The sequence below is a fragment of the Tinamus guttatus genome, unplaced genomic scaffold, assembly GCF_059628265.1.
Source record: "Tinamus guttatus ecotype Peru unplaced genomic scaffold, ASM5962826v1 Tinamus_guttatus_pri_ptg000035l, whole genome shotgun sequence".
In the NCBI taxonomy this organism is placed as follows: Eukaryota; Metazoa; Chordata; class Aves; order Tinamiformes; family Tinamidae; genus Tinamus; species Tinamus guttatus.
The window spans coordinates 5,074,851-5,092,207 of NW_028288569.1; the positions used below are offsets into that span (position 1 = coordinate 5,074,851).

At 44.4% G+C, this 17,357-nt stretch overlaps 1 protein-coding gene across 1 annotated transcript in view; it reads right to left on the reverse strand.

The window, feature by feature from the left end:
• BBX (BBX high mobility group box domain containing) overlaps nucleotides 1-17,357 on the reverse strand; it is a 117,910-nt gene that overhangs the window by 23,090 nt on the left and 77,463 nt on the right. Inside the window, 6 exon segments of the mRNA XM_010226704.2 lie at nucleotides 1,329-1,409; nucleotides 3,050-3,130; nucleotides 7,732-7,777; nucleotides 7,779-7,810; nucleotides 9,140-9,220; nucleotides 14,011-14,078. Coding sequence (XP_010225006.2) covers nucleotides 1,329-1,409; nucleotides 3,050-3,130; nucleotides 7,732-7,777; nucleotides 7,779-7,810; nucleotides 9,140-9,220; nucleotides 14,011-14,078 — 389 coding nt within the window.

A 17,357-nucleotide genomic window follows, 5' to 3' on the forward strand; every position in this document is an offset into this window, starting at 1 on the left:
TCCTTAAGAAATTCTCCTATCTACAGTTCTCTCCTCCATTTTCCAAATGACCTCGAAGAGAGTGGAGCCAATCGCATCTCAACAATCACTTTCTGTGATTTCTATGTGCAAAACAATTCAAACATCTGTAAAAAAAACCTTCGGAATTTTCCTTCTCATGCCACAGACCTATTCTGCACCGACCGCAAAGCAGCGGCGGTTGCCATGGTTATCTCCTCCTGGAGAAATCCGTTAGGGAAGCCTAGGCCCTCCTGGTGCCCGAGAAACACGTTCCGGAGCTGCCGCAAGGGCCGGGCTGCTCATGAGGTGAGCGACGCTGACGCTGCTCCAAAAGGCAGCAGCTTCTCCAGGAAGGTCATCCTTCCTTCTCTGCACTCTCCCTCTCAGCCCCCAAGCTGAATTCCCAGAGCTGTTCTGTTTTTAGAGCAGGTGTCTTCCAAAGGGCAGGCTGGAGTGGAGCAGGGGAAGGAGGCTTGCTTTCCACCACTCTCCCTGGAGCCTCCCGCTCCCGCTCCGCAGGCTGTGGGCTCTGCATGGGCTTTCTCATCGCATCATCAGGCTCTCTTTAGGTCAGTTGCTTATTTTTCAATCATCTCCCTCTTTTTCTTGAAAAATGAAAATCCTTTGCAGCAATATATGCATGAGTATAACATAGGCCTAATGATAGGCCTATTTATTGGTAATGGGTTTCTAAAACTCTTGCAGCGTGAGGCAGAGATCCCTAGTCTCTCAAACAAATCAAGTTTAAACATAGCTTAGAAACAAAAGAAATACAACATACCCATCAGGGGCCACTGGTTTTAACTGATCCCAGAAGGAGCATCTGCTGTCACTCACAAGTTACCACAGCAGAGTTTCTATATAAATTATTGACTCCCCATTTCAGTAAAATAAAAGGCATGAAGGACAAAAATAAATCAAAGAGGCTAATGCCTTTCAACAGATATTTTGCAATAGCAATGCCCTAACCTCAATAACAGACTAATTTGGTCCCTCTTTTAAAAAACAAACAAAAAATTTTACCTCCCCAGAATCCAAACCCTGAAACAAGAAATTAAACCAATTTAAATGGAAATTGGATAATCCATTTGCTAGCAGGGACTGGTACTTCTTATCAGCTACAGCATAGGCTCTTAGAGGCTCCAAGTTAATGGCTAGGCTAGGGAAATCTTGACCCACGGCACCCAAACCCAGTTAATTTATGCTTCCATAAAGCACAATGTCATTTTATCTGCATGGTTCTGCCTTTCAGACTTTGGCAATCAACAGCATTAACTTCTCCTCCTCTCTGCACCTGTGGTAATTAGTCACTAGCATTTTAATATTACCTCTGCCAGCTGAAATAATGCTGATGTCCCACACTGCTTTGTCAAATCAGAAGGACCTGAATGGGATGTACTTGAAGAAATCTAAAGAAACAGAAAAGAAGAGAAGAAAATGACATTATTTCTTCAGTACAGTGTTTTTATTTCTATCATACAGCTTTGGAACGGATGGTTTCCCTCCCCTTACAAACATTCATTCATAAGATTACACCTTGAAAAAGAAGCACAGAGCTGCGTTCCTGGTTATAAATAAAGCGGCAGCCCCACTCCACTATCGCACTGGTAGGAAACACCACTGGACATTAAAAGCTAACTCCAGATTCGAGGTTCCTGTCAGTCAGGTCTCTCTCTGAAGAGAAGGCTGAAATGGAGCACAGATACGCACTCTTACATGTCAAGTGGTCCCGGTGACTTTGCTAGAGCCAACGAGGCCGCATCCATCCACACCAGCATGCAAACCAGCTCATACTGTTTCCGCAGGCTTACTTAGACATTTGCTGCAAAATCACATCGCTGCCAAGGCTTAAGAAGTTTATTGCACTGCCCACGGGTGTCCAAGAGCAAGCAAAAAAGATGCCAGGAAACCCAAGCAAATGAAGAGAACTCAAACCTTTGGTAACCTTTGATTACTGCTCTTCAGCAAGGCCAGCAGGTACCTGACTATTCTCCAAGAGCCTTTTATCTTTTATCAGGCTGCCATCTTTTTCAGTACTTCAGTGTGTTTTATATCAGCACCAAGATGAAGTACACATGGAGAAATAACCACTTTCAAAATGAATTAAAGCATCAACATCAGGATTGAAGAGCAGCATAAGGCAGAAAAACGTGCATTTTTAAGGACACATCTCAAAATCTCTGAGTAAGCTTGCAGGCTTCCTGCAATTGCTTCCTTGGAAAGAGGTGCCTCATTTTAGGGACTGGGAACTAAAAGGTCCAGGACTATTTAGCCCGCACTCTTTCACATGTTTCTCTCAACCCACATGGGCTGCTCTCTCGGTGTCCTGGGGGAGCTGCCGCTCTCCCCTCTTCCCACAGCGCAGGGCTCTGCACAGCTCAGGGAGGGCGCAGCCTCCTCCCATGCTGCGGGGCCTGAGGCCACGCGGAGGGACCCAGGGAAGCACTTCCCTCCCTGAAATATGAAGTGGTCTTGAAAAAACAAGCAAAAAGAGTGTGCTAAGGAGGCGCTGACACCCTTCCTCATTTATCTGCAGCTCAGCAAACATTTCCATCTGGGTCATTAAGAGGAGTAACATTTTCAGGCCAAGCCTTGAAGGTTGCAGTGGTTTTTCCTACCAGAGAGGAAACCTCCATGAGATGACATTTAAGACTTGCAACAAATTCTGGAACTGTTTGGGAAACCTACATAGCCTTGAGAAATCTCCACTACTGCTGACAACTGCGAATTTTATTTCAAAACTCAATATCCTCCTGCAACTTCCAGCTCTATCTCCAGTCTCATTAACCTCATGATTAATACCACTGTCTCTTGCCCGCACGACTACCTTAACAATGCTTTTTTTTTTTTCTCCTCCAGTATGGTCTTCAAGAAACTACACACATTGCAACTGCCTCCTTGCCTATCTTACTATCCAAATATTTATTGATTTGTGCTTCTAAAAACGGTAATAAACAGAATTATTCTGAAGCACACCTTACAAAATTTGTACTGTTGAGAAAAAGACACACAAATCTTCCCACCGAGACAGTAACGGATATAACTTTACCTCTGCCAACTGGAAGAGTGGCGACTTCCCACAGTGCTTTACTGGCTCAGGACTTGACAACTGGGAAGTATTTGACGAGATCTAGGTTTTAAATGAACAGAGGAAAAAACATATCAGTGACACACAGGAAAGACAGCGAGGAAGGGAGAGAAAGCAAAGTTAAAAAGAGGTTAGCTAACATCAGTCACTTCTAGGATCTTCCTGGTAGAAGGCCCTACTTCAAAAAAGCAATCTTAGCCAAGAGACACTTAATAGGCATTTTAAAGGTCAGTAGGACATAAGCAGATACAGAATTTCTTCCCTGTTTTTGCTTGGAATGGCATTAAGAGGTAGTACTTAAGCTGGAAGCCTTGAAAAAAACCTATAAAATCAGGGATAAGACAATCAGTATTTCCAAGACAATTGACCCATCACAAAAAACACTTATGACCAGGCAAAAATTATCAACTTAGTCTATCTCTCAATATTATGTCTTTCTTTTGAAGCAGCTTCATTGAACAGCTTACTTTTAAAATATCAAGGAGATTCATTAACATGCACAAGAAAGAAACTTGAAACATCCATTCTAATGGCAGAAGTGGCCAGGGAAACAGGCACACATTACAGTATCATCGTCACCAAACACACGCCGGATCCCAGCAGTACTAACAGGAAAAGGGAAGCCAGGGATTTACTTCAGCAAGGAGCTCCTTGCCAGGGGAACATACCCCAAGGGACACAAGCGCAGAGCTCACTCTGCTCGAGTTGCTGGCTGCACGTCAGGGGTGTGAGGCTGATCAGGCCGCTCCCAGGGAGACCAGAGATCTCTTTTGCTGGCAAAACACCATCTCCCAATTTTAAGTGGGATAATCTGTACCTGCACTGCTACAATTATAAATAATCCCTTCTTACGTAGAGGTTTAACTTGGGAACCATTAGGATCAAGTTACTACCCCTTTTACAATACATATCAGTGTCCGTGCTACTGCATTATATTTTAGTTTAAGAAGCATGTGCCAGGGTACCCTTTTTTTTTTTTTTTTTAACCTTCTTCTTCAAGAACAGACATTTCACTTCCAACACCAATATTAAATGATTCCAGCATCTATGCAAACACCAGTTAAATTTGCCTATTAATTTAACAGTATTGCCTGGCATGACTGCAGCTTTCAAGTGAGGCTGTAAGAAGAGATCCTGACCAGATCTCCCCCACAATTTCAAGGCATTCTGATCAAAGTTCTGGGTTCAAGCCTTCTGGCTCAGAAGAACAATGAGACCTCCTGGACTTGAAGGGCTTATTCCACCTTGTGGCTGGCTGTGGGTGCCACTGTATTTTTATTAGATCACCAAAAAAATGCTTGGAAAGAGCAGCTAAAAGCAAAGATTTGGAGCCTTCGTTTTCTTTTCAACATGGTTAAGCTAGCATTTTATTGCAAACTAGCAACCTTATTGCTGCCGCCTTCTGGAAGCATTTTCGTTGTTAACAGAAAATGAGAGCTTAGCTACGAAAAACCTCAGAGGTGCGTGTGATTCTCCTCCATGAAGCAGTCACCGCCATCTGTTGGCGTTTGCCAAAGAGACGTCCCGTAAGACCACGCGAGCGCGGGGCCCCATCTGCTGCGCTGGCTCGCGGGGACGGCGGCCTGCAGCCCCCGTGCAGGAGGCAGCCCGCACCGCACTGCACCGCTCCGCGGCACGGCCCGCCGCGCCGACACCGCTGCCTGCAGGAGCCCGGCCACGCGGGTGCGCGCGACGGGGACGCGGGCAGAGCCGACAAGGAGGTCTCACCGCAAGGAGGAAGTCGGGAGCGTCAACTCGGCCACACGCCGGGCTGCAAGAATCTCTCCCGAGGGCTTTATGATCTCTTCTAAGAGTCGTGCACTTGCTCTTTGGTCAGTGCAGGACCCAACAAGCCCTGCTCATGGGACTGCCGTCAGCTGCTGTGGCAGGTCAGCACTGGGCAGGCCTCATTAGCCCTGTCTTCATCAGCTTTAATTGAGAACTGAAACACTCAGGATAGACAGCCACATGGAAGCCTAACTGAGGCTCTAGAGAAGAAAGAGCCCCCTCCTATACATAATGAGCTGCTTGAGTGACAGGGGGCTGTAATCCTGGGGTCAGGACTGTCCATCCCAGGCCGTCCATTTAAATTACACATCTACTCAATGGGATCACATTCTTCACAAAGAACCACCTCTATTCGTCCCGCTGTGACGGGAGTAAAGAGAAAGGGAACATAGGAAGAACACCTAGTCAGAACACCAAAAACCCCTCAGTGGGGATGGCTGCCAAGAGCCCCGAGGCGCCCCAGAGCACACACAATTCACATTATATCACAGGTCTGCTCAGCCCCTGGTTAAGCAACTGCCTTATCCCTCTCCCTCTGGTAGCACTGTGCCTTGCTCACTGCGTCCAAATTCCTCACCGTAATTTGGCTCACTGAATGCAGCCACGCATTCACACAGACAGGACCCGGTAAGACGCGGCACAGGACGGCATGGGATTTGTGCCAGCCAGGACAAAGGCGCCCTGTGCTAATGAAAGCCCCTGTATTAGAAGGAGCACAAGCAGCTTTAATAGCAGAGAGAAAGGCTTAAAGAGCTTCTGCAGCATGCCCACTATTTCCCCCTGGAAGAACTCAAATGAAATCAGGCTGCAATCTTAAAAAATGCCATTTCTCTAACACTTTGGAAAAAGCAAGAGGTTAGTCACAGCCATTAGGGTTTGACAACAACAGCAGAACACAGGGGGAATAATCATGGCCAACAACTTGTTTTCTCTAATTTTGGCCTGGTCAGGTTTCAGTCCCTCTGTGCCAGATACTGGAAGAATGATGCAAAAAATTCAATCCACTCCTAAACAGCAGATCCATTTTACTACTTTTCACAGGTAAAGAGATCACTCTCCAGTTCAAAACTGTCCTCTCCAGTTTCAAATAAACTTTGCAAGCATCTCTTTCCTCCGACTTTCAATGATTCATGCATGCAGGCAACGGGCCAAATAAGCTGGCTCAGCACAGCAGACGTGGGGTTCAACATAGTCTCATCCTTACGGCAATTTCGGGGGTTGCTGTTTGTTTGTTCGTTTAAGGGAGGAACAGATTGTAGGTTCAGTGAGATCTGGAGGCTACAGCCTGATACAATTTTACTGATGATTTGAAAATACTGGGCTAAAGTCAGTTCAGACCCTGTTCAAGGCTGCAGAGGGCTAGAAATACTGCTTAGTTACAATCCATGATGGCTAAGATTTTCAAAACTAAATCAAAAGATTCACTTATGTGAGGTTTTTGCAATAAAATTATCTATAAAATATCCTATAGCTGACATCATTTACTTGGTTTAAAAGGTTGGTTTCAGCCTACAGTTTCATTCTGCTAAAATCCATTAATTTTTTTTCTCAAAAAATCTTCCCAATTTAGGTTATTAACTTTATGAAGACATACGAAGACAACGTCACAATTCTGGCTATCAGTTCCATTTTATCTTTTACAGGAACGTTTCTGATCATGTATTTTATAGCTGCTGCATCTGTAAATTATTATTTCATAATTGGACCTCATAAGAAATACATGAAGACCCATTCTTGACAAGATAAAACCACAGAGTATACAATTTGCTTGAAATTTAACAGAAGGAAGCTTTCTTTTTTGTACAAACAATGGCTATGGTGCCTTTCATCCCCTAATGCACCCCCAGGGCAGCACCGGCTCCGATCTCAGGCCTTTCAAGCGTAGCCTGAGTATTCCCTCGATGTAAGCGGCTCTACAAGCAGTACCAGACTCCCCCAAATGGACAAGCAGAAAATCTATGTGTGGAAAATCAATTCATGAGGCACATTAAAAACACGGAAGACATTCGTAAAAGCAATCCTTGAGAACCCCAAATTTTCATCACATAGAGGAGGGCGGATAAGGTAAGAGTACAAAACAAGAGGAAAGAGCCTCAAGTTGTGTGAGCAGAGGTTCAGGTTAGATATTAGGAAGAATTTCTACCCAGAAAGAGCGGTGAAGCGCTGGAACAGGCTGCGCAGGGAAGTGGTGGAGTCCTCGTCCCTGGCAGTGTTCAGGATAGGTGCAGATGAGGCGCTCAGGGACACGGTTTAGCAGGCAGGGTGTCAAAGGGTTTACAGTGGGACTCGATGATCCGGATGGTCTTTTCCAACCATTATGATTCTGTTGTGATTATAGACTCTAAGTGATCTATAGGTCATTATCTAATAATGCTGCTATGTGTCCTTGTAGATACACTCCTTCTGCCTGCAAATTTATTTTTCAAAGGATTCCTGCCTCTAGACTAGCCTCGCCCTTTTCCTCCACTGCAGCCTCTTCACAGGCAGTGAATACTGTCATTGGAGAATGCACTTGTTGTTTTTCTAGATGTGAAATTAAAAAGCTTTTTGGGAGAAGAAAGGGAAAAAAGAAAAAAAAAAGAAAAAAAGAAAAAAGGAGAGGACTCTGCAGCTGTCCTTAGGTATGAAAGGCTGGGTAATGTTCACAAGCCCAGTGACTTCTGTATATGCTATAGCTGGTGTCTATTCAACTCAGTGGTCACTTCCTCGGGATTTTCTTAAGCTATCATGAAGATGGGCTTTTAATGACTTTTTTTTTTTCCTCTACTGAGAGTAACATGTAGAGTGCTTAACCATTCAGTTACAACTCTTCTTGCTTCCTCCCATCTGCCCAGAACATGTTTTAGCTATTATACCTCAGCGAACTGAAACAGTGCAGACTCCTCGGTTTGTTTACAGCCGCGGGACATCTGGCTGTGATGTGCTTGAAGAGATCTGTCAAGAAAACAATTATGTTTATATTAATTAGGTCTGATCCCTTGCACAGAGAAGCTTCTTGGTACTGAAAAAACACATAGGTAAGTCTGACCACATCCATACAAAGGAACAGTACCTGCTTTCCCAGAAGACAAATGAATGCTGACCTGTGACAAGTACTTGAATTATCTTTCAAAAATATATATTTTTATGACTTAAGATTAATATAACATAATGACTTTTTAAAGGTCTTTTACTTGCCCACCCGATATGTCACAAGAGGGATAACAACAAAAACTTAACACCATGCTCTATGTCACATTTTAGTGTAAGACCTGCCTGCAGAATGGTGGTGCTGACAAAGTGCTGCCCAGCATGAAGATACAAGATCAGTACGGAAGATGTGCAGACACACGTACAACATATGCACATACTTTATGAAATACTGGATCTATCCCAGGCCCTGAGGGAACTGCGTTTTATACTTATGTCAGTTCTTCTTGTTGCAAATGGCACTTCAGATTAATGTTATACTTGGGCACCAATTATTTTTCTAACGACACATGTACCTGCTAGCTACTGATTAGGTGCAGCTCGTTGCAAGCTATTTCCTTGGAAATGAGACAAACTAGCCTAATATGCATCCCTACCTATTAATCATACTGAGCTACTTCCAAAATGTATTTTTTAGTGATGCAGACATGCTTGCTTCCTGGCACCCATCAACATCCTTGCCTGATGGGTAAGGAGAAGCTGGAGGCTTCTTAGCAAGATGCTAACTTGCAGCACACAATTTCTGTCTACTATCATGTGGCTGCTGCTTTCCTGCATAGGCACTATAAGGTGAACCAGAACAGTGAGTGAGTTGGGATTTGTCTTACAGATTGAAGAAACAAACCATTATCAAAAGGAACTGCGAAAAATATTACATTGTTCAACTGACAGCATACAAAAATACCTTAGAAATACTTAGAGCTGGTTAACTCCAATGTCATTTATGATAACACTGTGGTAATATTTCGGTATCCTAATATGGGTGTTGAGACTTTAATTAAGATTCTCTAGTTAAAAGCTAAGTGCAGGAATGACAGATTTCTAAATTACTGATTAAATCACAGCTCCACTATTTTTCTAGGGCTTCAATCATGTGCCAAAACATACTTTCTTACACTTGAAGTCTACATATCTACCTGGTAAATGATCGAGTACCACAAACCAAAAAGAAAATTAAATAAATAAATGAAATCATCATGTTTAGTTGCACAGTTTTGCTTTCTCTTTCAGCTAGACATCAGATGTTTCTTTGAAGAACAAAACTGGAGCAACAGCCCTTTTAAGGAAGCTCACCTCTGCAAACTGAAACAATGACGACTTCGGGCAGGTTTCCGCAGAATTAGCCGCATCGGACTGGCAGGTACTCGAGGAAACCTGAAACAAGCGTGTGCAGAGTAAGACCTCAACGTGCCTTCTTTCAGCTAACAACATCAGGCAAAATGAAATAACAGGTAGCAGCAAAAGCAACAGCTAAACAAAAAGTGGACAGTGTAGTGTACCACAGTCCTGGACAAGTTGAACTGAATTATAGGATGAAAACATAATCTAGCACCCAGTTTGATGTATTAGACAATCATCTAACAGTAAAAAGAGTAAAGATATTGGGGGTTGGTTTTTACTCCAACCTTTTCCAAAGTTTCATTGAATAAGATGAGACTTCTGATCTCAGGCTATATATACACATGTACAAGCTTAAAAAATAAAGTTTTCGCAGAAACTAATAATTAAGTGATAAAAATGCTTACCTAAAATAAAAATCCCTAAACATTTCACAGCAAGAAAACAACCAGTAAAGGGCATCACAGTTCTAAAGGTGTTGGAATAATCTTATCTAAACATATGGTTTTGGGGTTCTTACAAGAAAAAAATCACTTAAAACTTCCGAAATCAAAATACAAAGAAATGACTGTCCAAAAAAAAAAAAAAAAACCTCAACAAATTATTCTGCACACTAATCATTACTAAGACAAAACTTGGGCATACTATTATTAGATAGAAATGTGTTATTCAAGTATTCTTCTTAAAGGAATTGTATCAAAAATTAAATACATTTATGAAATGTCACAGCTGGGTGTAAAACATTCACACATGTGATTTGCAGAAGCATGAGGTACTGCTAATAATGTGTGTAGAACAACACATGAAAGCTGAAAGGAGAACTATGTGGGGTTTTAGGAAGATGACAATATGATGGATTTTCTTCCCCTCTCCATTTTTAATTCTCCATACAATTTCAGGTTATTTTAAACATTTCTAAGCGAATGTGGCTTTTCTCTTACTTGTCACCAGAACAAGCACAGCAATAGCACTTACTAGTGACTGCAGGTGTGAGGACCTGCCTGCGAGTGCAGGGCGCCCCAGAGCAGGCGGGATCACTGCAGAGGCAGCTCCTGCTGCTGCTCCTGCTGCTCCTGCCCTGCAGCAGGGCGACTGGCATCGCCACTTGGCACGTGTGCTGCCCAGGGAACCTCTATTCCTCTCGGAGCAGTAGATCTGACTGCTGCAATTCCCAAGTCCAGGAGAACTGCACCACAGGACGACTTGCTGATGCACAGTTAAGCTCATTTCCTTCCTGCCGTATAAGCCAGCAGTTCCAGCGGCACCTCCCACAATCAATGCTTTCATTATAGTTATTGAACAACTAGCAGGATGCTTTAATGGAGTACTACAGAAGTGTGCCAACCCAACACAAGGGGCTAAAATGATCAAAGAATGCCCATTTCTGTCACCTTACTTTTGCCTTTTTAATGGTTTGTGTGACAGTTTACATTGATTTATTGTTCTTATTACTGCTTTTCCATGTTTGCGTGTTATCCGTTTTCAGCTTCCGCAGCTCAGTAGTGGCATGGGATGCACCAGAAACGCATGTCCATCCTTCTGCCTCCCCCTGCACCCGTGTGAAACACCTAAGCACCCTGCTTGCAAGTTTGAGCTTGCACTTGCACCCACTGCAGTGCCAACCTGCAGGAGACTCCTCATCTCCAGAGCTCTAACTCTTTGGTCTAGCAGAAGCCGACCAGGAGCGTGGGGACAGATGTCCAGACATTGCCACGGCATATGTGTCATCTCCTGCTGTAATAGAAGTCCTCGACATTTCCTGATTTCTTCTCCTTCTTACCTGCATCTCTTCAGCTACACTGAAAGAATTCTCGGTTTGGATTTATGCGGCAGGGGATACCACTCTGCATGGTCCCTAGTGACATGGCACTACACACAAGATAACCTTTCCTTCCCCAGGAGAAGGAAACCGAGGACACTGCCCACTTTCCCTCGCAGTTTACCATAACCTACCCTACATAAAACAGGAGAGAACACAGATAAAAGATGCCGCTGGGAACATACACTCATCTTCCTCACAGGCTGATAGCAAATTATAATATGGCCTTGGTACATAGAGCAGCAAGAGGGGTTAATACTGCTTAAAGAGCCAAATTTGGGACTACACTTACATACTGAAATAACGCACTGAGGCCACTAGGTGTTGCTGTAAGGCAAGTAGAAGCCACCGTGGGCAAGGTAAAAGTAACCCGGCGTGAGCTGGAAAGCACAGAGCACTCCCCATGCATTTCAGATTTTCTTCTGAAAACAAGGAGTGATAAAATGATGAGGTCAGGCTTTGTCAAATGCAATGCCAACAGTAAGCACAGAATCATAGAATCACAGAATGCTTAAGGTTGGAAGGGACCTCTAGAGGTCATCTAGTTCAACTCCCCTGCACACTCAGGGTCACCTAGAGCACGTGGCACAGGACTGCGTCCAAGCGGGTTTTGAAGATCTCCAGAGAAGGAGACTTCACAACCTCTCTGGGCAGCCTGTTCCAGTGCTCTGTCACCCTCACTGTTAAGAAATTTTTCCTTAAGTTTCTGTGGAACTTTTGATGCTTTAGTTTCTGGCCGTTTCCTCTAGTTCTGTCGGTGGCCACCACTGAAAAGAGGCCAGCACCATCCTCCTCCCTCCCTCCCTTGAGGTACTTATAGACACTGATCAGGTCCCCTCTCAGCCTTCTCTTCTCCAGGCTGAACAGGCCCAGCTCCCTCAGCCTCTCCTCACAGGGCAGATGTTCCAGGCCCCTGATCATCCTTGTAGCCCTGCGCTGGACTCTCTCCAGCAGCTCCACATCCCTCTTGTACTGTGGAGCCCAGAACTGGACACAATACTCCAGATGTGGCCTCACTAGGGCTGAGTAGAGGGGCAGGATCACCTCCCTTGACCTGCTGGAGATGCTCTTCTTAATGCAGCCCAGGATCCCATTGGCTTTCTTGGCCACGAGGGCACACTGCTGCCTCATGGTCAACTTGTCGTCCACCATGACACCCAGGTCTTTCTCTGCAGAGCTGCTCTCCAGAAGGTCGGTCTGCAGCCTGTACTGGTGTCTGGGGTTATTCCTCCCCAGGTGCAGGACCTTGCACTTGGCCTTGTTGAATTGCATGAGGTTTTTCACTGCCCAGTTGTCCAGTGTGTCCAGGTCCCTCTGGATGGCAGCGCAGCCCTCTGAGGTATCGGCTACTCCTCCCAATTTCGTGTCATCAGCAAACTTGCTGAGGGAGCACTCTGTGCCTTCATCCAGGTCATTGATGAATAAATTGAACAGGACTGGACCAAGGACTGACCCCTGGGGGACCCCGCCAGCTACAGGCCTCCAACTAGACTCTGCACCGCTGATCACCACCCTCTAGAGCTCTGCCATCCAGCCAATTCCTAATCCACCTCACTGTCCACTCATCCTCACTGTCCACACTTCTGGAGCTTGCCCAGGAGGATGCTGTGAGGGACGGTGTCACAACATCCTCCTGGGCAATGCACAGGCATGTTAACCGTTTTTGTGCAGGGGTTTAATAGCATATGCACACGTATGCATCACCATCTGGCATAACCAAAGGAAGTACTCGAATGCCAAGTGGAAGTGAATTGCTTAACTAAATCATTTGCTTATTGGTGCTAAGATATTTAACTTTTCCTGCCCACCTCATTAGTGACTTGAGCTAGAGTTTGGCAAGTAACCAAGTATCAACACTGTCACTAAAAGAAAAATTCTGCAGTCTTTTGTAACCGTCTTATAACTTGAGTTACCAGGACAGGAACGTAACCAGCTGCACACAGAAACGCAGCAAAGCTGCTCTGTAAATATGGCTCTTGTGCCTCCTCTCCTTCCTGAGCTCATGCAGGCTCACACAGGCACCCAACACCTGCAGCTCTGACAAAGGCAAGGAATATCTGCTGTGAAAAGTCTCTATACCTCCATTTAACCAAAAATCAGTGGGCGTTGAATAAATTTCCTCAAGATTAGCAGACTTGTTACATAAGTATCATTTTCCTCATCTTCCCTGAAGCTCTTAAACTATACTAGTCCTCCACTGCTTTTACTAACATTCTTTAAGACGATAATCACATTTCAAGACCTATGCTTAATTAAGGTATATGCTGAACGTTTTCACTGATGATATCTCAGCACTCACCTTAGGACACCAAAGGCACCAATATTCTCCACAATGTCAATATCCACTCAAATAAAACACAATTTCAAATTGCCCACTGCAGAGGAAAGAATCTTACCAATTCCACAACAGATCTGGGAGGTTTTTCAGCATGTGCTGCTGTGACGCTTAGGTGTCTCTCAGATAGAGTGCTTAATTCCAGCACTTACTTACTGCCTCACCCGCAGGGCTATTAAAGTGTGGTAACTCACTAGTAAGCAAGGGCCAATTTCAGGCCCGCAACGATACTTAGCAACAGCCAGCAGATTCCTCAACCAGATTTGTGCTGGCTGTGCATACAACCATTATTTTGCTTTACATTTTTGGTGAAAGCGGAGCACATGGCTGGTTTCTGTGATGTGGAAGGCCAGATTGCAGAGAGAGCCACAGAGCGGCTGTCTGGAAACCACCTGCCTTTAACAGTTTCTGGGTTCCAGCTCCTCCATCTGAGAGAAGGACCATCCTGCTGGGCAGAAGTGCCTAGTTTGATCGTACATTAATCCGTTACTGAAGTTAATACTGAAGTGATGTCAAAACCAGGCCCAGCATCTACATACGTGGCTGGGACAGGAGGCTCACACCTGGGTGGCTCCTGAGGTTACCAGGTTCATTTCCAGCTCGCCAAACACTCCTTTTCAAGGGTCCTGGTAACTGAGGACTCACAGTGAGGGAGAAAAGACAGTTCCTTACCTCTTGTGCAGTCAGGGCACGCTCCCCCGCTAAAAGCAGCATACTCAGGCCTCCCATTTGTGTAGGATCTGTTAAAGAGCAAAACCAAGTCTTCAGTTGATTCATTTGCTTGCTGCAAGAACCTATCATTTGCAGTGTTAAACCCCCAAAAGGCTCCTTGTCACAGACACTCTAAGCAAGCCTCCATAAAAGCCAATTCAAGAGAATCGCAAATAACCATTTCTGTACCCTCTGGGAGAGGCTTTCAAAGCTGTTTGAAGGATTTAATTGGATTTGTGTGCTTAACACCCCATTGTGTGGATTTACAATTTTACTGCCAAAGGTTTTATGTACTACAGAGATGGATATCTTTAAAACAGCAACTGTAATCATCTCATACATAAATATACACGAAGAAGATGCTCTAACATCACAAATGTTTATAACTCAACAGATGCTCCTACCAAGGGAGCCTTCCCTTCCCTCAACCACTGAATGAGAAAACGGATGGAAGAAAATGACGTGATCAGGCTCTGAAGCAAATTTGCTGTTTCCATTTAGCTTTAATTTAGAGCTGCATTTGGTGGTGAGGACTGCCAGCTCAGAGGCACAAAGTGCCTTCTCCTGTGCCAGGACAGCACAGGCCTTGCCCAGGCAGTGTGTCTGCCTTCGTGTTGCCCTGCCGATACCATATATACTGGGAGAAGGCAAGATGGAGACAGAGAAAGGACTTTTGTTCTTCCTTCAGCCTTCCTGCACCTCAGGAGTTCTGCCAAATGGTAACAAAAAGCAAAAGCAATGAACACTGCCATGGCATCATTCACAGGGTGGCTTCTCCAGGCACCTTGAAATACTTGGCTGCTCTTCATTGTTACGAAGACTGGTTGTCTGATATTGGGGGGTCCTTGGAAGCAACACAAGGTCCCAGTTAAGCAGTGTTGTGCACAGAGAGGGACAAGTCCTGCAGCCCAGATGTCTCACACAACAGGCACAGTGTGAGAGAAAGGAGAGCCTTATCCCTGCTGTACTGCTAAGGTGCAAGAAGTCAAGCGACTACTTTGCTAGGTCTCCTTAAGCCTGCACTCACATTTTTCACCTTCCAGATCTCCACTCGCTGGAGACCTCGACATTAACAACTGACAAAATCAACAGTAAGTTACACTTGCCCAGAACCATTCTCTGGCATGAAGGCCGACTGGCTGAAATACCCTAGTGCATTAACTTCTGTTACCCTCTTTAACAGAACAGCTGCATCCCAAACGCCTACTGGCATTTCCCATTCCAGCCCATGAACTGTGTCAAGAGATTTCTGGGAGAGCGGCAGCTGCTGTGGGCCCAAGCTGTACCTGTGAACTTCCCAGCCACTTAGCACTACAGACGATCAAGTTCCCCTTCGTGCCACTCGCTGGCACTGCTGAATTAACACTGCAGATGCTGCCAACCTTCTCCCTCACCCAGCATCCCACACCCATATTCACAGGAAAAGGGTTTTCAATACTGTTTCAAAAGACAGGCATACTAAAGCAAGAAAGTGGTGTGAATAAACCAGGCTCATCCACTAACTCAAGGACTGTGAGCAGAGTGGCTCACAGTCTTAAGAATAGTCCTTAGGTAGTACCTGGTTTCAAAGCTAATGTTCAATTAGTTTTTTTCCCTTTACTGTAGTAAACAGAAAATTGGATTTTTTTTTTTACTTTTTATTCTTTAAATGTAAAATAGAAAAGTATTAAGCTTTTAGAAAGAGACTGTGCAGTAACAGAAATCTAGCATCTAGCAACAAGAAGTGACTGAAGAAACAGAGATGGAAGATGGGGAAGAAGGGAGTAAGCACAGCTCTTAAGTGAGGCAATCCTGTCAGAAGAGCACTTTCACTATTAAAGTACTTGATTAGCAACAACTCTGTCTTTCAGAAAAGAGGAAGTCAGAGCAATTGAAAAGTGAACACGGATCTTGAAGGAAAATGACTGAACAGGTAGTTCACTTGAAGGAAAGAGATGGAAAGGGACCTCCTGGCCCATCATAAAGTGACTGAGCTCCAAATGAAACATCTAGGGGTTGGCCAGTTGCTTTCTGCTTTCTCTGTTTCCACTAGAAGGCAGTTGCATAACCTGAATTTTTTAAGCATTAAGAGCTTTCTTTTAACTTTCAGTTTAAATCTACTCAGGGCCAAGCAGTACACAGTTGCCCTAGAGCCTGCACTTTAAACTTGAATAACTCTTCCTAAATGGTACCTCCCCTCTGTTGTATTCACAGGAGTCATCCTATTCTTTCACCACTAGCCCAAGCAAATTAAAATCCTGTGACACCGGCATGCACGTGTGTCTCCTATTTCCCTGTTGTAGCTCTGCTGGCCAGCTGTTCCACCTGGAACTCCTCTTGCTTGCACACATACGGCCTGGCGCACAGGCACTCTGGAGAAGCTTGCACTTGTGCTCTGCTCAATGGCATTAACTCTTCCCTAGGGTTCCTGCAAATACTCTGCCCGACATGTCAGGACAGCACTTCCTTATGCCCCTGGCACCCTGATGGCTCATAGCCTTGTTGGGATTGATCTTTAGATCTTTCTCCTCATCCTTTTTTTTGGCCAAATGGAGAAGACTCAGCTTCTAGCTGAGTCCCCACATCTAAGCGCCTTCTTTGCTGGAAAAGTTTCCTGTTTTCTCTCCTTCAAATGAGTAGCTTTTAATTACAGGATAAAGCTAGGTTTTTTTTTTTTTTGGTGAATCTTGAAGAGACACTTAAACCATTTATTTTAAAATAAAAAAAAAACATCAAGAGGAGGGGAAAAAATGACAGCTTAGTAGGAAGTGAAAGTTTAATTTGCTGCTTAACCAACTCAAGAACACTTATGCTACAGCTGTAGCACGGCTTCAATGTCTGATCCCGATAAAAGGCAAAAACCCTTCCATTAAGATTTCAAATTACATAATAATATAAGGGAAGATAGCATGTATGTATTCCGACACTGCCATACGTTTATAGTGTCTTCCAAGCACAATTATGCTTCTCTAATGGCACTAGGAACCAAGTAGCACTAGTACAAATAATTCAGAATTCTAAGTGTTATTTTAAAGTCACTTACAGGCAAATCAAGAATAAAGAGAAAATATTGTGCACATTTGATACATAGCCTGGGATGCGACTTGTGACTTTTTCAGCTGCCTCTACTCCTAACTAAACTACAACCATCTACCCATTTGAAAACAACATTCTTTGTTAGTATGAGCCTGGGCAGAAGCTCAGCTGGCTGGCTGGCATCAGAGCAATTTTTACATCAGAGGAAAGTAAGAGCTGAGCAGAAGTAAGGAACCGGGAGCAGATTCCGAAATGTGGCAGCACAGGAAATCCTGCAGCCTGGCAGCTGGGCC